Here is a 23,353-nt window from a genome sequence, read left to right as displayed (position 1 = left end):
AGGTTTAGTTTATAGTTTTATTGTTCTGACAAGCTCTTAAACCCGTAACTTTTTGGAAATTCAAACCTCAACCGGGAGTACAAAGTGTAGACGAAGTTATTACCCTAAAAAAAGCAAAGTAATTGGCAACAATAAAGAGGCACGGCATAGCAGACAGTGCAGAAATGTACTTGTAGGTACTTAGCAGGTGAAGGCACGTGGAGTGGCAGCCGCGTCAAAGTGATGGTTGCAATCAGCCAAAATAGACACAACACCCAAGCAACGATGCAAAGCAATCTTCCACGCTCTTTATGTATTTTTGCTGATGATTCCCAAAATGTGCAAACGAAAAGTAAATAAGCTAAGGTAACAATAACAAATAATACACTTGGTTAGTAGGTGAATGTGCTAGTGGGCACAGCAACAACAATAACAACCACTCACTGTTACCCATAGCAATTGTTTCGCATTTACACTGTACCGTTATTTTATTATGCCACTAGTTAATAGTTTAGCAAATGCTTGCTCCCAGTCACTACTGCCTTGCCGCTGCCAAATCAGCGCTTTCTTCCTTCCAGCTGGCTATTCATTTCGTTGCTCTTATTGACTTTTCATTGTTGCAGTTCAACATTTTTAGGCGGCGAAAATCAAAATAGCGCGGCCTTTGTTTGTGCTTTTTAGTTTTTGCAGTGGTTTTTTCCTTGGGTTGGCAACAATATGTTGCAAGCGCCATAAAATGCAATGTGGCAACAACAGCCGCCGTTGTATGACTTCATTTTACGTGTTGCAGGCTGGGCGAGATTTCCGATATGTTCACATGCATACACACAGACTGGCTTCTAACAGAGCGTTTCCATTTGCTCAGTACATACACAACTACAAAAACAACTTCATTTGCGCTTGCAACAAATGAGATTAGTTGCAGGTTTCGTTGATGTTGCGAAAAGTGGCATTTTGTGTTGCCGCTGTTGTTGTTTGTATGTAGAGCAATAGGCATTAAGTTACTTACGGATTTTTATTGTTAATTAGTTGCTTTGTTGTGTTGTTGTGCTGAAAGAGCAATCTGTAACATTTGCAAGACTTGCCACAAATTTTTTGGAAAGGCGGAAGTATATAGGAGGCTCCAAAAAAAGTATAAATTCTTGAAGAGCATGGAAGCTTTTCTTGTTTTTATAAAGTCCTTAACTTGCATATTTAAGACACGAAATGTTAGGTTAGATTGAGTTGCTTTTGGAAATGCAGTTTCAAGACGAATAATAATGCAATCCATTAAAATACAAAATATTTCTAGTGTGCTATTTCGGTGAACTAGTATTATAGTATAAGTTATGTTGCACTCATGGCATATTTGTTTTTCTGTGGAAAATTTTATATTATTTGTGTTACTCTATAAAATAATGAATGACAAAGCAGTATAGAAAAAATATTGAAAACGAGAAAATCACTCTCTATAACCCTTTGAAATCACTGGAGTCGCAGACAAAGTTTTTGATCAGATTCCACTCGACAACCGAGAACTGTTTAGCGGAAAAGAAGAAGCCATACAAATCACATCGAAGCATTTAGTAATCCACAAAAAGAAACACTCGAAGAACTATAATTACCAGAATGTAAGCGAAATAGACGGTCTGATTCAGATTAATATCAGCAGGGTCGAGTTGATATGAGAGAGAGAGCGCAAATACTTATACTTGTATATAGGCACATATTATATATCCAGAAATGAATATTTTCTCAAAGATAGAGTGCAATTAATATGTTAATATATTACTGATGCCTTCAGAATCAACCAGGAGTCATACTGATCCTCAAAAATACAATTTACAAAGTTTCAAACTCGAAACAATCAGCTCTAATATATTAATTGAAGAACATACACCATTTATCCTGCAATCTATCAGTGATCTTGTGATATATTACTTTGAAGTGTTCTGCGAATTTTTCAGTTTCTCCTTGATAGTTACCCTGGTCTTAAAATGCTCTGGAAAGTTGTTTCTTGCATAAAGAAAAAACACTTTTCAGAAGCAATGGAACCAACTCCTCACTTTGACAATTCCTCAGCCAACGCATCCACAAACTATTGCAGCACAGTTTCGTGTCGCAACTTTTTATTTGTAGTAAATATTTAGCGAAACCCCTTTCGACCTTTTTAGCAGTTACTGGAGCAATAACACTAACAATAGCAACAACAACAACTGCTCTAAAACTACAACAATTATCATACTTGCCAAATTACTTGTAGCACCGTCTTTGGAACCTTTGACATTGCGAGGTTTGTGTGAGAGGCGTGTAAGACAAAAACAAAACAAAACAACAAAAAATAAGTGGAGGAGGTGTAAATGACAGTAGAAAACAAAAATTGAGGCAAATAGTAAAAAAGTAAAAGTTTGAACCACGAAAAGAGAAAAAGACGTGGTGTTGCAAACACACATTTTTTTTATTGTAATTCGGGGCTAAAAGCAGCTGAGGAAATCAGAAAAGCGGCAAACCTAAGAAAGGCACTTGGAAGAGGAATAAACTGAGAAAGGAAATTGAAAAGCAAAAAATAAGAATTTGTTTATTCAAAAATGCAACGCTGCATTTGCAAGTATGTATGTTTGTATGTGTGACTCTGAAGCAGTATTTATGCACACATAAGCCTCGGTCGTCAAGCACAAGCGTCAATAGTTAGTTAAATGCAAAGCTGTAGCAACAACAACAACATTATTAAAATAGCCCACTCGCGACCCGCACCAGCGCACATCACGACATGCCACAAAAACTCTTGAACTTTAAATTAAAGCGACCAACAGCAAAAACTGCTGCCAACAACACGACGAAGACTAACAAGAAAAACAAAAGCGTCAATTTACAATAAAAACTGCCAGACAGTCAGCCTTGCGAGCGAGCAGACAGACAAACAGTCAGTCAAAGCAGACAACCAAGCAGCAGCAGTCACAGTGGCTCAGCAGGGCTAACGGACTACCTGCAAAAGAACTGTTGTCAATGTTATTGTTTTTTTGTTGTTGTTTTATCTTCTATTTCGCAGCTGAAAAGCACTGCTGCTCAAAGCACTCTCGCTGCAGCTTGCCAGCAATTGAGGCTGCCGATCGTGGCCTAAAGTGGCTTGCAACCTGCTGGCTGACAGCAAGCAGCGCCCGCCCCGCACCACCCGCACCCTTTAACTGCACATACGTGTACGCTTAGTGCAGTGCGATCCACGTTCCCTAGACTAGCAACTCACACCGACACTGCACCAACGCTCAAACATACACTTGTTTATTGGCGGCATCGGCATTCTTTTCGCGTGTGCAAAGCCGCACCTCCAGTTTCTCAGCAAGAAAAACGGCACAGAAAAAATAGTACCGAGCTTGTTTTTTTGCTGCAGCTCTTTTTTCGTTACAATTCTTTAGCGCTTTGCTGCTGTAACCGGCATTTTCGTCGCATTTCGCATTGCTTTGCCGCAAATTGTGGCAAACGTACGGCAATTGAATGTCGCCATTCGCCTACGACACATTGCAACTTGTTGGTAACACGGCTGTTGTTGTTATTGTTGTCATGTGTTGCTAAAATCCTACTACTATTTGCTCACCGCTTCTCAGTGTGGCGTACATGTTGACTTTGCTGTCATTTTGAGTCACCTCACTTGCGCCGAAAATAGGCGAGCGCCTTACTTATGTGTACTGCCATCCAGTCGCTGTTGTTGTTGTAGTGTGGTGGATGTTTGCGCCACTGGTCACTGCTGGCATTTCTAATTTGGTTGTGAAATACCTTTTAGGGTTCGCTGTATTGGCATTTACTTTGAGTGTGTTCGTAAATTTTGCAGAGCTTTCAGGAAGTTGGTCAAATTTTTTGAGATTGTAGCTTTCGAAAATTCCGAATTGTAATTTTTTATGTGGAAATGTTTCATGATGTTTTTCCAGCATGTAAAAGCTTTTTTAAAGCTGCTAGTACTTAAATCTTCTTAACAACTTCAAATTGGGAGGAGTTGAGCTTACAGAAGAATTAGTCGAACAGCTTTATGATGAATTAAGTATTTCCTAATTAATTTTCATTTATTTGATCAATGTATGAGGTTTTAGCTAAAGTTCAGACCTTCAACGAAACTAATATATACGGTACCGAGTATGTTTTCTTAAAATATGAAGACCGCAAAGATAGCTGTAATCCTCGAATCTTATTCCTTCGTGGAACTGAACGGCACCGCTAAACATTTTGGAATAACGCTGATATTTAACGTGAAAAGTTTTAACTCATAATGTCTGCACCTCTTAGCTAGAGGAATAGCCAGGATTTACAACATTTCTTAAAAATTTCCGCAAAGACCTTCCAATGTCCGAAAATAAAGAACACTCTCCTATGTCACTATAAATAAACTTATGCATTCTCATTCTTTTTAGCGACCTGGAACCCCAACCGGTCCTGGACCACGACCACCAGGCCCACAGCGCCCACCAGGCCCACAGCGCCCATCGCAACCTGGACCCGGCGAGCCTGTAAGTAAACTTATTAAGATAATTACGATAAAAATATTAATTGAATCAATAGTTATTTGCAAAGCTTTCATTGTTAATTCCAAAAGCTTTGCAATTTCTCAGCAAAAAAAAGAAGTGTATACTTTTTTATTTAATATCTAAATTAGAAATTCTTAAGAATTATAAAAAGCTAAGAATTATAAAAGATAAAAATAAAAAAGTTAGTGAACATTCGAGTAGACAGAAGTTGAATACGAAAGCTTTTTGATTTGCCAGCAAAGGCTTTTATTTCCGCTGAATTCATTTCTTTTGAAATTATGTTAAAAATTGTTTATTAAAAATTTTTAAAGTACAAATACTTTAGAGCTTTCACAAAATAAATGAAGAAGCCAAAACAGAAAGCTTTGCTAGAATTTTAGCCTAAACTAAAACACTGCACCTCAAAAGTTCTAAATCCTAAAAGTTTTCAAAACCACGCCCTTACAAAGAGAAAAAATACATTTATTATATACGTATTCTCTTTCACATTTCATTAACTTTAAGCATGAAAGCTTTTAATCACTATGTGCTATCCAAACATTAAATATTCATCCAAAATTTTCTTACGTACTTGTCTCCGCAGGGTCACGTTCACGTCCCCGGCATGCCATTCGACTTCGAGTACGCCGTCAATGATGTTGAGACCGCCAACGATTATGCCCACAAAGCTTCGAGCAATGGTGATGTAGTGACCGGTGAATATCGCGTTGCATTACCCGATGGTCGCACACAGATCGTACGCTATACCGCCGACTGGAAGACTGGCTATCACGCGGATGTCAGCTACGAGGGTGAGCCACAATTTCCGCAGGGTCCCGGCGGCCGGCCCGGCTACAAATACTAAGGGAGTACACGCTAAATGATGTTGGAGCGCCTGAAGCACACTCTTGCACGCACGCACACAAACAAACACTCACTCACATGCTCACACGCCAACACACCCACACTTAACTGCAATTAATGCTACAGCAACTGCCACAACAAAAATAAACTACTACTGCCCCACATGAAGATAAGACAACGATAAGGCAATGAAATTAAATTTTTGTTTGGAGAACGAGAAATTCCGGATGTGTAAATTTTTGTTTTGTTTAAATCCATCGAATTTTTATTATTAGTATAATTTTTAATGATTTTTTAGTATTGAAATTTTTTATATGTATTTTTAACTAATATATACAGAGTAGTTCTCATATATTTTTCGAAAAAAATGAAAAATAATAATATTCATTTTAACTTTTTTGTATGCAGTATTTCAAATGTTCAAACTCTTTACGAATAAATAAAAAGATATAAAATGAAACGAGGACGCATGTAATTTTCTACGTTTTAAAAGTTTACTTTTGATGTTTGTAGCCTGGCGTTGTCCTGATGGTACATTATTCCTCTCCTCAATTTTTCTCCTATTGACCAAAGCTGGCTGCGTTTGGGCAAACGGTCCAATTGTTGACAGGACAGGTCCAAATTAAAAGTTTGGCCGTAGGAAGGCAGCTTACAGCAGATGATTATCTGCCAATCCCTATATAAAACCTTTTTTTCACCAACTATTGTACATGTACAAATATGTTCAAATTTTTTTATAAAAAGCTTTAAGCTCACTTTAAAGATCTTTTTCTTTTTATAAAAATGCTGAAGTTCTCAGAGTTTTCTGTAAAACTCATTCACTTACTAAACGGCTTAATTTTTTAATAATAATATATAATACAATTCAACGATTTTTTCGGAAAAGCTTCTACGCTCACTTTCTTTATTCGTTAAATTAAATTTCGTAAAAATTTCAGTTTATAGCTAGAGCTTTTAGTAATAGCTCTAGATTGAGGTAAATATAAAAACTCTAATAAAAAAAATGTATCTTTATGAAATGAAAGCTCGCAAATGTTTGATCTAAAGGGTCATTCAGTAGGACATACATATGTTTTTTTTATTGTGAAAGCAAGAAAAGCTTTAGTGAAAGCTTCCAAACTTAATATTCTTCCAAGTATAATAATACCAAATAATTAATCCACTTGTAATGTACATCACAAGAAATGAGTTTTTGAAATTTTCAATTGGACCTTAAATTCAAGAAATAGCTCAGCAGACTTTTTATAAACACTCGCGATGAAATTTGTATTTATATTGTATGGATATCTACCATCCCCAAAGTAGCTTAATTTCTGACATTCTACATTCACTTTTCTGTACTGACCATCCCTTTTAGTATTTGGTGTCCCTACTTTTACTTTTAATGAGTTTCTATGTTGCAGCTGCACTTGAAGTTTTAGACGCTTAAGCTTTTATTTATTGCGTTTTTTGCTCTTTTTTCTTTTGCTGCTTATTTTCACTTCGTCGCGACTCCCACGTGGTCACATAATTTATGACTTTATTGCCAATAAAAATTGTCTGGAATTAAATGAAAGTTAAGCGCATCTTTGCAAAAGCTTCTTTAAGGATTTTGACGATTACATCTTACTTAAGGATAACTTTCTGCCACAAATATTGTATCCCAATTTGTGGGTGTAGTTCAATGAATTATAGATACCTACATACATTACATTTTTAGGCTGTATTTAGTACTATTTCACTATGTCTACACGTTGGTACAGGTCAGTTTTTGATGAAACACGCTCAGGTGCTCCGAAAACGGCAATTCAAGGTGCATGAGATAGTTTAGTTAATGGGCATTTAAAACACAACTGTGGGTCATATGCTGGGTGAAATATCTCACATCCAACATTTCATGCCGATATCGGCGGTGGGGTTCTGCATTCGCTCACTCCCGACAACAAGCGCATTCGTGTTTGACGCTGTTTAAATGTAATCCAAAGGGGTTTTTGCGTGGAGTCGCGACCGTTGACGAAACATAATTTCACTGAACATCAGAGTTCAAAAAGCAATCGAAAAAGTGGCATTGACCAAGCGAACCTGCTCCGAAAGAGTCGAAGACTGTCCTATCATCTGGAAATCACTGTTCACCGCTTTCTAGCACAAGATGTGATCCACTTCGATTGCCTAGAGATGAGCAAAGCGTTCACAGACCTTTGCTATGCCGAATTATTCACTTTATTCGTCATTGACTTGCAGAAGAAACAGTAATGTTTGTGACTGCCGTCACCACTGCCAAATTGATCTAATGAAGTTATCTCTTTCTGACATATCTATGGTATTCTGCCGTTTTAGCACCGTGCAATTACTTTCTATTTCCAATAATCACTCTCCGAATAAAAATTTAAGTCGAATTAAGCTACCACGGAGATCTACTTTACAGACATCCAGAAAACGTATTCTTTAGACGGGTTGAGCAAGTTGGTGCAACGCTGGATCAAATGTAATGAGCTGAAAGGAGGCTTTGTTAAGAAATAAATAAAAACATTTTTCCAAATATTTCGTTTTTCTTTGGTAGCCTAGAAATTAGGTAGAAAGTACTTATACGTACAGATAAATCCGATTGGTTCCGATCGTTCCGTTTGTATGGGAACTACATACATATATGCCAGCTACATACATATATGAGTAGCTTTTGGGGTAGAAAAGGATCTGAAATTTAAGATTGATGTCTTAAAAACTGAGGCACTTGTTTGCGTATGTACAGACAGAGGGGCATGGCTAAATCGACTCAACTCGTCACTGATCATTTATATACACCATATATTTTATTGCTCGTAGAGAAAAATTCCGAAACTGGACGAGGCAAGCCACAATTTGGAAACAGTAAAAATAAAACTTAAGGATCGTGGGAAGTGTTTCGAACATTAAGAATCGATACAATCTACTAGCCCTATGAATATACTTTTTGAGTAAAATGAAAGTTTTGAAGCGTTTTGCTCTTCTTCAGTCATTTGGGTTCATAAAACCTTTCAAACCACATTAACTACCATAGGTATGTGGTAATGTCTCTTCATCTCGTTTAGTGAAGCCAAAATGCTTTTCTATTTAAACGAAAATCACGTATGAATCTGCAACAAATACTATTTAAAAGCCACTTAATTGTCAATAAAACTTTTGCTTACTTGATGTTAAAAAGTTTCAGTGGATTTGAGTGATGACAAAGGCCTTTTTTGGTCCCAGAATTTATGTCATCGTAATTTAATCAAAAATTGTATTCAGTTTAATAATTATTCACCTTTCGTGAGCACTAACGGAATTGATTTGTTATGATTTTTCCTCTTAAAGATTTTCAACTGTTTATTTAACTGTCAAATTGTCACTTTCTATGAAACATCGACTGAAAATAGTTGAAGTTCGTAATACCAAAAGAGGGTTGAGTTGATCTGAAGTTGTATTGCTTTAACTTCAATTCTACTGAGTGGTGTTGAACACCGTAGTGGGAGTATAAAACATTGGCAGCGAACTTCTGTGCGAAAAGCTCAATTATTGTCGTTTAAGATATAACTCGTTTGTAATGTTCCGAACCGATGGCTCGATTACTGGCACTTCCGTTAGATAACGTACATTTTGACAACTCAACATATTTGTAAACAGAGCTAGGACAACATTACACCAAAAACAACTCTGTATGCGTCAATATCTAGCCAGACAAAAGCTTTTCTTCTCTTTTAGCGAAAATTTTCCGGCCCTATTGTGGAAAATATCTCCAGTAGCTGTAGCAAAGGCCATCATGTTTACTAAACTCCCGTTAGAAATCATATATGGACACTTAGGAAGCACGGAATCATATAAAGGTTAATACTATGCATAGCGACATCTGCCGTCTACTAGCTAGATACAACGACGCGGGACAACGGCATATAATAGCGGTGCTGGCATATGATAAAAATAATAACAATGACAACAACACAACCAGAGACAGAGAATGTTGAAGAGTAGAGAAGGAGCAAATGTTAAATGAAAACTTTTTGAGTACTAATTTGTAATTCCACAAGAGGGAACATCGAAAAGTATAACTTCGAAAAAGAAAAATACACCACACAATATGCGAAATGCTATAAATAGACACAACGAATATTCCTATATGAAAAATCGTTGCGCATACCTATTTAGATTTATGTTTTCAATTTCTATGATATGACAAATTTATAATTATGAAAAGCCTTCTGAATTAAAAATCTGTATTACCGGTAAAAACCCCAGAATTCATAGTAAAATAAATATTTAATAAGCTAGTTTTTTAACTTATGTATGTGCGTTGCGTAAGCAATATACTTATGAAACAAATGATAATGATAATAATAAAACGGTGGCTAAGCGGCCACGTTTCCACTTTTGTGGTGGCTTAGGTCGTAAGCGGGAAGGGGTTAAGCACAATCCGAATACGAGCCTATACGTTCGAATCCTAAAACGAATTTTATTTAATTTTTTTATTTTATTAATTGGAGTCTAAGCATATCATAATTCAATTTCTTTAATAGCATATTTTACTTCCTGAGATAATTAAAATATATCAGGAAAATATAATATGTTCATATGTTTAGGTTTATTGAATATTTCCTTATTATGCCTATTTACACAAATGTGATAATCACACATACATTCTTAAATACACGTACGCTGATGCTTGCTTCTTCTTGCCCCGCACAAGCAATGACTTTTGTCTACGCTTTTTGCTTTTTGCGAGTTGAACGATCGCAGGCAAGGAGGGATTGGGGCGCACCGCCACATAATTATTTCAGATATATATTTTATTTATCGAATTCAGTTTGAAAACGATTATAGGTATGAATTTATTGGTATATATATATATATATATATATAATATATATTATATTACGAAAATAATTCATAAATGCATCAGTATTTTTCAATACTCATTAAGTAACATATTAATATATTATGAGCCCTCACTTGACACGCCTCTGTGTATGGTGGCAAGCCAACGAAATAACGGCGAGTTCGCGCAGACATTGTGTTGTTGTAAAAAACGAAAAGACGACTTTGTCGACAAACATACATACATACAGACGAGCCCGCATACATATTGACGCCAAATTTTGCGCATCGTCGCGGAGTTGACAAAATTTGTTTCAATCGACAATTTTGCGACAATGTCGATCGGCTATGTTGTCTCGTTTGTCCTTTTTGCAGTGGTTTGCTATTGAAAGTTGACTTATGCTCTTTTGAAATATTGCGATTACCAATTGGGCTGCATTTTCATAGCGTCGTATTTAGATAAAATGGGCTAAATCGAAAAACTATGAAACAATGATAATAAGTAAACATATAAAAGTACTATATGGACTGTGCCTAGAATATATAGAAGTAGTTAATGATTTCATATGAATGTCAATTTGATATAAATTTTATAATTTAATGCCATAAATAGTGCATAATATGAAAAAATATAAATATTATTTAAACTCAAATAGGTCATGTTGCCAATTCTCCTTTCTGAAGTGAACATCAGACAAATTCTTCAATTTCTGATTTTTAGCAAATGTTGTGAGGAAGCAGCTTGTGGACATACAAATGCGAGGGGGATGGTAGGATTTTCAGTGGTGGCTGTCAAATTGTAAAATTGAATTTTTCTCGTTTTACTCATTTCATATTATTTCGCATATGCGTAGGAATTCTATATGAAAACCAAATGTGGCTTACCAGGCGCACAGAAAAAATAGCGCGGTGCAGAGTTATGAACAAGCGCACTTTGCTTTGAAGCAGACGCACGTTCCTTATGAATGAATTTGTTGTCGTTGTAATATGAAATACTTAGAAAATAAGCCGCGAGTTCGCTTGAATATTATTGGTCGATGATGGTGCGTCTACGTTTTTTGTCACTTGCGCGAATGTTTGATTTTTTGCGAAAGACATATTGAGGTACATACATATGTACATATGTGTACATATATGCAAATATATTTGGACATGCGAATGAAGGAAGGCAATTTCAAGAATATTCACATATAGACATATGAACATTGAAGCAAATAAACAACAATAGCCGTTTGAGTTCACAGATTAGACATAAGAGATTGAATATTGTCTGTGGTGCTGCTTGTATAGCAGACTTCTTTATTGCAACGTGAAATATTTTGCCTAAGTTCAAATCCAATCATATATTATATAGTCCTTTTTTATTTTTATAACCCTTTTTTATGAATTGATATTTGAATTCTATTTTAATATTATTTCCCTGATTATTAAATTTTCCTGTCAGAAGTCAATTTCTTTCGTTTTTATTATTTCAATTTTTGTTTATGCGCATATCAAAGAACATCTGTGCATATGTATGTATATACATTTTGCTTATAGAGTGGTGTAGTTCGTTGCGTAAATTGACAGCTGTGGTGACATTTTATTTTCGAACTTGCGCGTTTTCGATGTTCCTTCTTAGCAATTAACATTTTAGTACTGCTAACATTTGCTCCTTCTCTACTCTTCAACATTCTCTGGTACTGCTAACATTTGCTCCTTCTCTATTCATTTACGTTCTCTGATGTTATTCATCAACATTCTCTGATTTAGGTAAGCAATCTCTGAAGTATTGAAATTACGCTAATTTTAATTAAACATGTGTTTCTTATATTCAAATATATTGTTATTTATTTTTTTATAAATATATTCCGTCAATTACTTTATAATTTATAACATTTTGGTAGAACATAAAATTTCAACGCGACAGCATTAACATTTGGACTTTCTTAGGGGAATTTTTTCAATAAGATTTTTTAATTTGTAGTTTTTGTCTTTTTTACATATTATAGTTAATTTTTTATGTATACATACACACATATAATATGTATTTTAGTTACAATTATAAGAGTATACTTAAATATACTAATAATACTTTACGCTTACAAGTAGGATTATTATGATTTGTAGTGTTTTTGTTCGTTTTTTATTCCTAATTTTTTGTTAAAATTCTTACTCACACAGGCTTTAAGTTATTTATTATTACTTACTTACTAGTGCATTTTGGTGTTTTCTTTACTTATATACAGCGTTATATAACTATTTATATTATATATAAATTTTATTAATATTATAGTAATTTACAATTAGACATACATATGTACTTAATTTTTTTTTATTTTAATTATTTTAATTTTAATTATTTTATATATTTTTATATTTTTTACTAATATTTGTGAGATAACCAGGCGTCCATTGCAAATATGCTAAATTGCTTAATTAATTGCATTTATATTAATTTAAAAGTAAAATTTTAATTCTATAATGATTTTCAAAATTTGTATTTAATTAATTTTTTATTATTTTTTTTAATAATTATTTTTAAGCATTTTCTTTCTTTTAAAATTCTTATTTTATTTAAAAGCTTAACCTTTTACATATCACTTAATAACCTAAATAAAAAATGTTTTGTAAATTTTGTCTTACTTTTTATTTATTTATATTAATATTGATATTTTTCATTGGTATTTTTTACACTCATTTTTAAGCTTAATTTTACTTGTTGCTGGAGTGGTTAAATATAAGTGCCTTTACGGGTTTAAACCAGTTTGGAAGATTGCAGATTTCATTTCATTTATAAAATTTACAATAAGGATATTTTAATTATATTTACTTGCTCTTTAAAAATGCTACTACAAAGGTAGATTATCTATATGTGTATATTTGTGTGTGCTGGAAATGAGTTAGTAGATAAAATGCTTAAAACACAATTAAAATTAAAAAAGAAGAAATCACTAATAAGCATAATTTAAAGAATTTAAAATTAAAAGAGGTACAATTAATAACAAATTTAAATTAAAAGTATGTTTTAAATAACAAAAAAGAGAATATAGTAAACAAATGTTTTAATAATAATTGTGAAAATTATAAAAGTCGGACAACAACGATTTGAAAACATAACAAATACACAAAAATTAATTATATATAAAATTATAATTAAATTATTAAACAAAAATTTGGTCTAAAATAATATAAAAACGTATAAAAAATATTTTGTGTATATGAGTTATAAAATTATGAATATATATTATTGGTAAGCCGTATTTTTGTAAAATGTCATTTATGTAAATAAAATAAACTTTAACACATTTTAAACCAAAAATAATTTTTCTCTAACAAAATAAAAAAAAAACTTAACAAACACTAAAATAAAAAGTAATGAAAAAAATAATAATAAAAAAAAGTAATGAAATAAAAATAATAATAAAATAATGAAATAAAAATAATAATAAAATTATGAAATAAAAATAATTATATCAACAAACAACTAATGAAGTATTTTCCAAATAATTACTTGAACTCATCAAATTTATATGTTTGTAGCAATATGCTAAGGTAGTTGAAGTCGATTTTATCTAACATAGGTGCTTTTATTTCCAGTAAAAAAATACCTACTTTCAAGATACCACATCTAAGCGTTTATTGATGATAAACTACAAAATAACTCAATTTGTCTTGAAATGCGTTAAATCGACTTAAGCAACTTTAAGATATAACACTATATTCGTATATTCCCAATTTCCTTGCAAATTTGCTGCAGATCTCATGTAGTTGAAAAATTATGCCAGTGGATGCTCGATTAATCGAAACTACTTACAAACGTGCTGAGTAACGCTTAATAATTATATTGTTGTTGCGATTAGAATTTTATAATTTAAGCATATGCTTTGGAAATGTATAATTACAAAAAGTTTCGCGACAAAAAAGTTCAAGCTCAAAAATAAAATTTCGAAATTTAACTGTATTGAATACTTGCAGCTAAAAAAATATGAATTTTCACAATTTGGTTTTGAAAACTAATTACGCGCAAACTCTCTCGCCACTCAGCAGCAACGCGCCAAACGGAAATACTTGAAGGGCGAGTTTCGACGGCAGCTTCCACACAAATGAAATTCAGCAATTGTTTTTGATAAACCTGATTATTTATTAACTTAATTTATACATATTATTTGTATGTTTATATATTCTCATGTTTTTTGTTTTTGTGTTTTTTATTAAACATTCAATGTAACTAATGCCACATCAAGGCCTTAATCTCACTACAGAAATCTCAACACTTTGAAATACATCAAAATATTCGTATCTACTTGTTGTTGTTGCTTTTAATGACAAATTGAAACAAAATAGAGTGCAGAGCAAAAGCACAACACGACTTCATCGGTTAATTTCAATAATTTTTTTCTTTTTTATTTTTATTACAGCTAAGTAAATAAAACAATGCATAAACTAAAGTAAATTTGTTATATAAAATAATATTTTGCAAAAATTCTTCTAATTGAATATGTAAAAACCATATTGAAAGGTAAAAAAAAAGCTAGAAAAAAGTGCACACATTATTCAGCAACACATACGAGTTAATTAGAGCGTCAAATTGTTTTTTTTATTATTTTTTTTTTTTTGAATATAGTACCCGTAATATTTCTTTAAATAAAGTTTGCAAATTATTTTTAATATATTTGCTGCAGGTTACTAAATTTTTTACTTGTTTTATTTATTTTTTATTACACAGTTATTGTTTAATTTCCCTTAGCATCATTATATTCTGCATATTCTATAGTAACGTATGGTAAACTATAGTATCGCTTTTTCACTTTAACTTTCAAGTCGCAATAAAAATATATGCATTTATATCTTCATGATATATGTATGTATGTAAATAGAATTAGCTCAGTTTCGCGCATCAGCACTTCGCAGCTTTCATGCAACACACCCGCCCTAATGATTACTATCGCCACCAATATTGCCATTTTGCTGTTGGCGGACGGAACGTCTTCGCGTCATTATACGCAGCGCAACACCGCCGTTATTACCACCAACATCCATGGCGGACTCATCGATCGCCAGGCCACTGGTGTGCTCTTCATTCGCCATACCAACCACCGCATTATCGACAATACTTAGCGGATCCACTGCGGCAATGACGGTATTAATGCCACCCAACATTTGTTGTTGTGCATTATTACTACCAAGACAATTGCCGGCGTCATATTCATTGATTTCATTCGATTGCACCGAAGTGCGGCGTAATTTGGACTTTTTTGGTGGTAACGTACGTGGCGCGATTACATGCGTCGGCGTAGCAGGCGTTATAACGGCTGGACTATCATTCAGTTCACTGCAATCATAATTACGTTTACGCGAGGCGACTGTGCGTAGCATGGCGCCACCTGCCACAACAGGTGAGGCGGTAATGAAGGGATTCAAAGTGTTGTTGCCATCAGCTTCCAACATCGGTTTACCAACCGCGATTGGCACATGTGGTTGTTCCTCATTGCCATTGTAGAAATCATTTGGTGTGCCATAGTTGCGTAGACAAGAATTTTCATCGATGGTCTCCAAAGGTCGAGGTGCAGCATATTTCAGTTCGTTGGCATTGTTGAGCGTATTGTGCGTTAGCGGAAGAGCAGTGCTGCTAGCGTTGTTAATAGTTGTAGCGTTAGTGTTGTAGGGTATGGCACAGGTTTCGGCAACATTTACTGTTATGTTGCAAGGAGCAACAGCGCCATTGTGGCTACTGTGCAGAGCAGAGATATTGGCATCAGTAACTTCTGCATCTGCGACTTTTATAGTATTCTCATTGTCCAAACTACCAGTTTTCAATTGAAAATTCTCCTTCTCCAACGTTAGTATGCGATCGCGGGTGGTCTTCAGTTCTTGCTGCAGAAATAAGATTGTACTTTGCATGCCTTCAACATCTTCGTCTAATTCGGGTAGAAAATCGTCGACCTCTGTGGCAGGAAGGAGAGAGGTAAATTAAGTACAAATATAGAATAAATATAAGATGCAGCTACTTATTTCGCTAATTTTATAGCTTGTTTACCTGATTGTGACTTCTTTACTTCTTCGCAAAAACTCTTTTGCATGGCCAATTCAGTCTCTAGTTTGGCCAAACGACCGTTCGAAGTCATTTTACCCAGTTCCTCATTTTCCTAATGAAGTGAATTTTTACAAATTATAAAATATCTTTTAAATTGATATAACTTTTCTTGCTTACTTGATATAACAAACGACATTTGGCGATCAAACGTTTGCCTGTATTTGAATCTGGTGTGAATTTCCAAGCGGACAATTCATTTTGGGTTTCCTCCAACTTTGCTTTGGTAGCCTTTAGCTCTTTCTTGAGCTTCTCAAAAAGCAAATTAACAGCTGGATCAAGCAAAGCTGCACGCAGTGCCAATGCAGTAGGTGCCTGTGCTGCTTTATATTCGGCAATTTGGCTCTGCAAGAAATTTAATATAATAGAGATTTATATTAATATAATTAACCAAATTTTTTTTTCTTTCAACATACCACATAATCCTGAAATTCTTGCTCCTTATTGGCCAAACGGCGCATGAGTATTTTTTCGCGACGTTGTGCATCAACGCATTGCTGCGATAGGCGCGTCTGTTCCAACTTGAGATTTTCAATTTCATCTATATTAACAACGCAGAGAATTTCATATTTAATGAAAAGAATAAATAAATTATACATGGAACAAATTTGAAATGTACGAAAATTTGTTGTAAATATTTAAATATAAGCTAATATGTGATGAAAAATATTTACACATTTAAAAATATAACATAAATTGAATATACATACATACATAGATTATATGAACAAGTTATAATAAATAATTATGTACATTTTGTTTCTAAATTCAACTTAATACGAAATCATACCAATACTGGGTGCAACAAGGTGCGTTTGTGTGCGAATTGCCGCACATTTCGTGAATTTCGAGTTGGCATTTTTGTTTTCTGAGTGTGTTGACTCTGCGATTTGTTGCGTTACGTTACGTTGTTGTTGTGTATATTTATTTTTCTTGGAGGACGGTCAGCTCAGTGTTGAAGAGTGTGACAACAGACCATTCAGAGCAGTTCATATCGTTATGTATATTGCGACGCGAATCAAACGCCAATATTTTTTACCAAAACAGTATAGAAAAGCTACAAAGCGAATTTTTTCTAAATTATTTTTCGCAATACACAAACACAAGTAACGAACTTAATAATACTTTTTCAATTTATTTTTTCCCGCACAACCAGCACTGCAAATTATTTACAAACAGTTTTTTCTATGTGCCATGAAATAAGCATTAAAATATATAATATATGCATTTGTATTGATAAACTTTTCTCTAAAATGCTTTTTGATTTTAGATTCCATAAATCAAAATGCCAACAGCGCACATTTTTTAGGGCGAGACACTCGTATATTTTTATTTTAGATATATAGATATATCTTTATATTTGAAACACAATTACATCGACAACTAACACTCTTTTCTGACATTTTCAGATAATACCGGTTTAACACTTTGTAAGGTACATATATATACAATGTTTATGAAAATTTACAATTTATTTCAATGATTAAATATTATTTTCTATTACGCTTAGAATATTTTCGATATGCTTATCTGTAAGTAAACAGATTATGATATTTTGAAAGACTGTTTAGAAATTATTTTTCAATTTTACTTCAATAGATTTCTGAACTAACACAACCAAGAAGCTTTATACGTATAAACTATATTTTTTCTGCCGCTTCCATTATTACTATATGTATATTTTTTGCGCCACTCTTTTTATATCACTCACATCCCACCACAGCATTCATTTCAATACCAGGCTATTTAATGGCTATTTAATAGTAATAACCATACATGACTTTGCATATATTTTTATATATACTTATTTACGCTTATTAGCAACACCTTCATTATAACACAAAATTTTTATAGTTTTTCAATTTATACTTATTCGTACTAGTAGATCATTTTTTCGCTGTAAACTTTTTTTTAATTTCTCCATGTTATATGTTTTAATTTGTTATAAAACAGCTGTTAGAATTCGATTTAACAGGATAAGAAACAATATACCATACCAACGTCAACGTGGGTGTGGCAGGAACGAAAACGGACGAAGGGATATACAGCAGCATAAAACAGAACACACGACGTATAATATGATACCGACGACGATGTGGCGAAATGGCGTTAACAATATAAATGTAGACCGCTTATTTTTTTATGTTTTCTTGATTTTTTTTGTTATTATCGTTGCTAAAATAGTGAATTACGATAGAGACTTAAGATATATAATGATTATATGTAGAGAAAACTTCTATTGTTTAATATGGCGATTTTAACACAAAATAAATTTATAATTGTAATTAGAAATGACTTTGTAATAGGCGTATTTTCATAGATATCACTTTTCATTGATATTGTCTCCAGACTTTTGTGTTTATAACACAAATTATAATTTTAAAAAAATCGACACATAATTTTTTTGTCATGCACTTTAGTTCATTTTTTCATTATTTACATTATTATTATTTTTTTCACAGTTTTTTTCGCACTACATCTTTTTTATGCCTTTTAAAATCACAATTATTAGCCAGAGTTCAAGAGGAACATACATATACTTCTTTTCATCATATCTACAAATTGATTTAAAACCTCACAATTTCACGCTTACAAACTATGATTTGTACTAGAATAAAATGTTCTGAAAGAGTCAAAAAGAGTGTTCGCTGATCGATTAACAAATTGAGTTTCTAAAAAGCAATCATTGCACACGCTCCACTTAGTACACTTCGTATTTTCCGCACTTACCACAAATTTAGCGTAGCCCGACTAGTCCATTATTTATGGATTACAGTCATAGCTGGCTAACTTGCATCGAGTATTGGTCTATTCAATATTCTTAATGTACATTTGTTGTACAGAAAATGTCAACAATTCAAAAATAAATCAAAGTAAAAGTACATTATTTACCAGTAAAAATATATAAAAAATAAAACATAGTTCAACACACACCGAGTATTTAAGCATACGATCATACTATTTGTTCATACTTGTCCTTTTGTCAATTTATCCCTACTTCTTTTTTACTATTAATTTGTTTTTTGTATTCAATATATACCTTCGAGCAACCGCTGACGATGTTCGGCAGCAGCAACGGCCTCAGCGACAGAGCTTGGCTGTTGCTGCTGCTGTTGAAGTTGCTGCTGCTGTTGAGTCTGATGGTGTTGGCTATGATGGTGCACATGTTGTTGCTGTTGCTGAGTTGGCGGCGGCGATGGTGGCTGATGTTCCACAAGTTGATGCATATGCCGCGAATGATGATGATGATGATGATGAGAATGATGATGATGTGAATGATGGTACTGATGCGAAGGCTCTTCGCTACCGGATGGCGTTGGCGAGGCAGGTCCAGACGGTGGTGCACCGCCAGCACCTAAACCATTGCCGCCACCCCCACCGCCCACTCCGGTACTACCATGCAAATTTTGTTCATATTGTTTCGACATTTTATCGTAACTGTTCATCAAAGGTCTTTGATCGTCCATAGTCATTGCAGCGACACTCATTACAGTACAGAAGGCAAATACCGTGCCACAAAACTAGTTTATAAAGTTTTTAATTTTTCTTTGATTAACGTTTTGCTCTAAAGCAGAAGTTAGTTTTGTTGTACACCGCACCTCCAAAGTGATTGCTTTCTACAAACTAACACGCCACGCAGCAGCACGTATGCCTGGTGCGTTTGTTTGGCTTTTTTCACGAGTTGCTTTCGCTTCTTCTCCTTTGCCTTCTCGAACACTTATTTCTTTCTTTCTTTCCTCTGTGCTACTTTTCTATGCTCATATAACTTTTTAATTGCCTATTGCTTCTTCTTCAACTTTTGTGAAATATATATGCATGGAAACTTTCAACTAGCTCTCCGCTGACAATTTTTCACTTCCAATATTTGCGCACTTTCCAACTTTTCCGCTACTTACTTTTATCACTATCGTATTAAATGTGTATTCAACTATATTTTTTTAATATTTTTGTAAGAAAATTTTCACTTTTTCCATAATAAATATTAACTTTTCTACACAACGAAATCTCGACGCGTCACTATTTTAATTTATGAAAATTCAATATGGTCGTCTTTCACCTTGTGCTCATGGACATGAACGAGACAGATGTATAGAATTTTCCCCAAAAATGGCGAATATACAAAAAGTTCAGCAGGGTTGCATCGGTTAGGAAAAAATTATACTTAAATAAAGTTTTCATAAGCACGTAATGGACTTTTACGTTCTTTCTTATTGTCTTAAAGTTATTAATTTATAAGTATCGGCCAATATTAGATCTTTAATAATATATACAGAAAATGTTCAAATCATATCTTCATATAATTACATGAATTAAATGCTTGCTTCCATATTTTCACAATATGAAAAAAATAATATAATTTTTAATAACCACACAAAAAAATTTACACATAATCTCACGGTAGAATTTGTTTTGCTTAGTTTTTTGACAAATGTCAAAACACCGTCACTTTGTTCGTTAAACATTCACATTGTTTACAATACTAAACTCTAGCAGGACAATGACTGATAAAAAGGTACAAATAAACAAACGCGGAAAGGGACGTGTAAATCGTGAAGAAATACTTCAATGGAGCAGAGAGGAGCTGATAGCCAAGATTTTACAATTGGATGCGTATAACTTCCAAATAAGAAATTTGTTACAAAAAAAGTTGGGACAAAATGACTGCGAATTTTATGAAGAACTCGCCAGCTTGGACGCTGAGGAAAATACAGAAAAAGTTCAACATACTCAACCACAACCAATTCAAAAGCCACAAAAACGTAAATTCGACTTTAAAAAGTAATAAAATAAATAAATAAATATTTCGTATCTGTTCAAAATGCATTTAATTTGTTCATTGTACATAGGAGTCACAAGCGGCACGTGCTGATGAAATTGCTTTATTTCGGTTGGGACTACCACGGCTTGGCAACTCAAGAAGATTCAAATGCTACAATAGGTACAAAATAATCCATTTTATTTTAAATTATCTTTATTTACGATTATTCTTTACAGAGCACCACCTATTTCAAGCGCTAATTCGCACCTGCTTGATAGAGTCGCGCGAAACTGCCAATTATCACCGTTGTGGTCGCACTGACAAAGAAGTAAGTGCCTTCTGCCAAGTTATATCAATAGACTTACGCAGTAAATTTCCATTGGAACAACAGCTTTTAACTGAATCAATAGCTAATGAAATTGATTATTGTGCATTATTAAACCGTGTCCTTCCCCGCAACATACAAGCGGTGGCATGGATGCCGCTCCGCAGTCCAGTGTACAGCGCTCGTTTCGATTGTGTCGGGCGCACATATCGTTATTACTTTCCAAAAGGAGATTTAAATATAGAGGCGATGCAAACAGGATGTGAATTGCTAGCAAGACATACCGATTTCCGAAATTTTTGTAAAATGGATGTTAACAACGGCGTGACCAATTATATAAGGCAAGTTTTTAAAGCTACTGTACAAAGGTGCGAAGTGGAACAATGTGGAAAAAATTCTTTAGATGGTTAGGTCAATGAAATTATAGTTAAAATAACATATAATAATTGTTTAATATTTTAAGCAGGATATGCTATGTATATGTTAGAAATCAGAGCTAATGCCTTTCTTTGGCATCAAATTCGCTGCATTATGGCAGTTTTACTGCTTATAGGTGAGGGTAAAGAGCAGGCGGAAGTAATAAGTGAATTGCTGGATGTAGCCAAAAACCCATGGTTGGTATTTATTATATTTCAAATAAAAATCTTACAATATTTTTCAAAACTATGTCGTCAGCAAGCCGCAATACACTCCAGCTATCGGTTTGCCATTAAATCTCTTTCACTGTGAATTCCGCAAGCATACCATACAACCTACTGGTAATATTACAAATGATGGGGGTTCAGCGAATTCAGAAAAAGAAGATTCGCATACAACTGCTTGGATATACGGTGATGAACACCTACAAAAACTCATCGAGAATGTGCAAGGTGAATGGATGCAGTACAATATCAAGTTAGTATCCATTGGAATTTTCTATTTCGAATTTCGGATATTTACAAACTAAATATGATATTGTTTCAGAAGTACTATGATACGCGATGTGTTGCACCAATTAGAAAGCACCTATCAAAAAGAATATCAGTCTTCACCACAGGTGCAAGCGCAGGCTTGGTTGCTGCAAGACGGAGTGCGTCCACGTCAATATCAACAACTTTTAAATCGCAAACGTTGTGGTGCGTACTTATAAGATAAATGATACTTAATTTATTTATATATTACTTAACAACCGAAATTATTACATTTTACAGAGAGTTTGGAAAATCGTATTGAACATTTCGTTAAAAAGCAGCGTTTGATAGTTACCAACGATCCCGCAACACAAAGCAACTTAGTAACGAAAACGATGGCTAAAACGTAACATACACACATACATATTAAAATCTAATAAAATTTGTACCTCGAATTATGAATAAAATGATCTTATTTTGTTTCTTAATGATCAATCATATGTTAACCTTACCCAATTTTTACGCGCTGCATATGCGGTACATTGCACTGTCATCTTTAAGAAGTATTTTAAAGTTAAGAGTAAACGAATGTATTTCTAAATTTAGGGAAATAAACGATTATCTTATTAAACATCAACTCTTATACAAAATTACACATATATACATAAGAATTAAACAAAAAAAAAACGTTAACTCCGTTGCTCCGAAGCTCCATAAAAAAGTTTCCATATATGTAAGAACTTGATTTTGATCGATCACTATATGTTATGTTGTTGTTGTTATAACGATTATCTAATCCCCGTTAGGGTGATAAATTCTAGATTCGTTGTCGTCGAGGTCATCTAACGAAAGGCCCAGGAAACGAGCTGTTTCGACGGGGTCGGACCATAGGGAAAGGGGTGTTAGATGAGTGGGGTTTGTAGGGCATGCAAAGAGGTGGTTAGTGTCATGCGGAGACTCATTGCATGCAGGACATGTGTTTAGTATGTCGGGGTCTATTCTGGATAGGTAGGAGTTTAACCTGCTACAGTATCCAGAACGAAGTTGCGCGAGGGTCACTCTAGATTCGCGAGGCAACTCGAGCTCTGTGTCTGCAATGGGTGGTGGTTTGACTCGTATTACGCCATTCACTGAAAGGGAGTCGGTGAAGGTGTTAATGGCTCCACTGTGAATGGCGGTCAGTGCTTG

The 23,353-nt window shown here is 34.0% G+C and overlaps 3 protein-coding genes and 1 long non-coding RNA gene across 7 annotated transcripts in view; 3 read left to right on the top strand and 1 right to left on the bottom strand.

Moving 5' to 3' along the window:
• Cpr50Cb (Cuticular protein 50Cb) overlaps positions 1-5,775 on the top strand; it is a 42,947-nt gene extending 37,172 nt beyond the window's left edge. Inside the window, exons 3-4 of the mRNA XM_014233135.3 lie at positions 4,359-4,454; positions 5,056-5,775. Coding sequence (XP_014088610.1) covers positions 4,359-4,454; positions 5,056-5,316 — 357 coding nt within the window. The 3' untranslated portion in view covers positions 5,317-5,775. The remainder of the gene's footprint in view (positions 1-4,358; positions 4,455-5,055) is intronic.
• A 6,071-nt stretch (positions 5,776-11,846) lies between these two features.
• LOC118683258 (uncharacterized) lies at positions 11,847-18,494 on the top strand. Its single transcript, XR_004979195.2, has 3 exons — positions 11,847-11,870; positions 17,601-17,626; positions 18,145-18,494. It is a non-coding gene; the product is annotated as an uncharacterized lncRNA (long non-coding RNA).
• Positions 14,218-20,234, bottom strand: fl(2)d (female lethal d). The gene is made up of 5 exons (XM_014233144.3): positions 19,232-20,234; positions 16,608-16,732; positions 16,312-16,536; positions 16,138-16,246; positions 14,218-16,045 (listed from the first exon to the last, which is right to left on the bottom strand). The coding sequence occupies exons 1-5, from the start codon at positions 19,677-19,679 to the stop codon at positions 15,033-15,035; spliced, it is 1,920 nt and encodes a 639-aa protein (XP_014088619.2). The 5' UTR covers positions 19,680-20,234; the 3' UTR covers positions 14,218-15,032.
• A 359-nt stretch (positions 20,235-20,593) lies between these two features.
• Positions 20,594-22,663, top strand: LOC106616466 (tRNA pseudouridine(38/39) synthase). 4 transcript variants are annotated; one of them, XM_070109269.1, is made up of 8 exons: positions 20,597-20,970; positions 21,039-21,130; positions 21,187-21,278; positions 21,342-21,681; positions 21,739-21,889; positions 21,951-22,169; positions 22,239-22,390; positions 22,466-22,663. In XM_070109269.1, the coding sequence occupies exons 1-8, from the start codon at positions 20,690-20,692 to the stop codon at positions 22,573-22,575; spliced, it is 1,437 nt and encodes a 478-aa protein (XP_069965370.1). In that variant the 5' UTR covers positions 20,597-20,689; the 3' UTR covers positions 22,576-22,663. The 4 variants fall into 4 exon arrangements, with proteins under 4 accessions (XP_069965369.1, XP_069965370.1, XP_069965367.1 ...); XM_070109268.1 differs by having other exon boundaries at positions 20,594-20,970; positions 21,187-21,681; positions 22,242-22,390; XM_070109266.1 differs by having other exon boundaries at positions 21,187-21,681.
• The last annotated feature ends 690 nt before the right edge of the window (positions 22,664-23,353 follow it).

This window comes from Bactrocera oleae, chromosome 4, assembly GCF_042242935.1.
Source record: "Bactrocera oleae isolate idBacOlea1 chromosome 4, idBacOlea1, whole genome shotgun sequence".
Taxonomy (NCBI): domain Eukaryota; kingdom Metazoa; phylum Arthropoda; class Insecta; order Diptera; family Tephritidae; genus Bactrocera; species Bactrocera oleae.
This window is presented reverse-complemented; position numbering and strand designations above follow the sequence as displayed.

What these genes read in the sequence shown, in the direction of transcription:
- LOC106616466 (XM_070109266.1), top strand. Translation starts at nt 20,690, where the DNA reads ATGACTGATAAAAAGGTACAAATAAACAAACGCGGAAAGGGACGTGTA. An exon ending in TGGAAAAAATTCTTTAGATG is followed by an intron (nt 21,682 to 21,738) that starts GTTAGGTCAATG and finishes TAATATTTTAAG; the next exon opens with CAGGATATGCTATGTATATG. An exon ending in GATGTAGCCAAAAACCCATG is followed by an intron (nt 21,890 to 21,950) that starts GTTGGTATTTAT and finishes CTATGTCGTCAG; the next exon opens with CAAGCCGCAATACACTCCAG.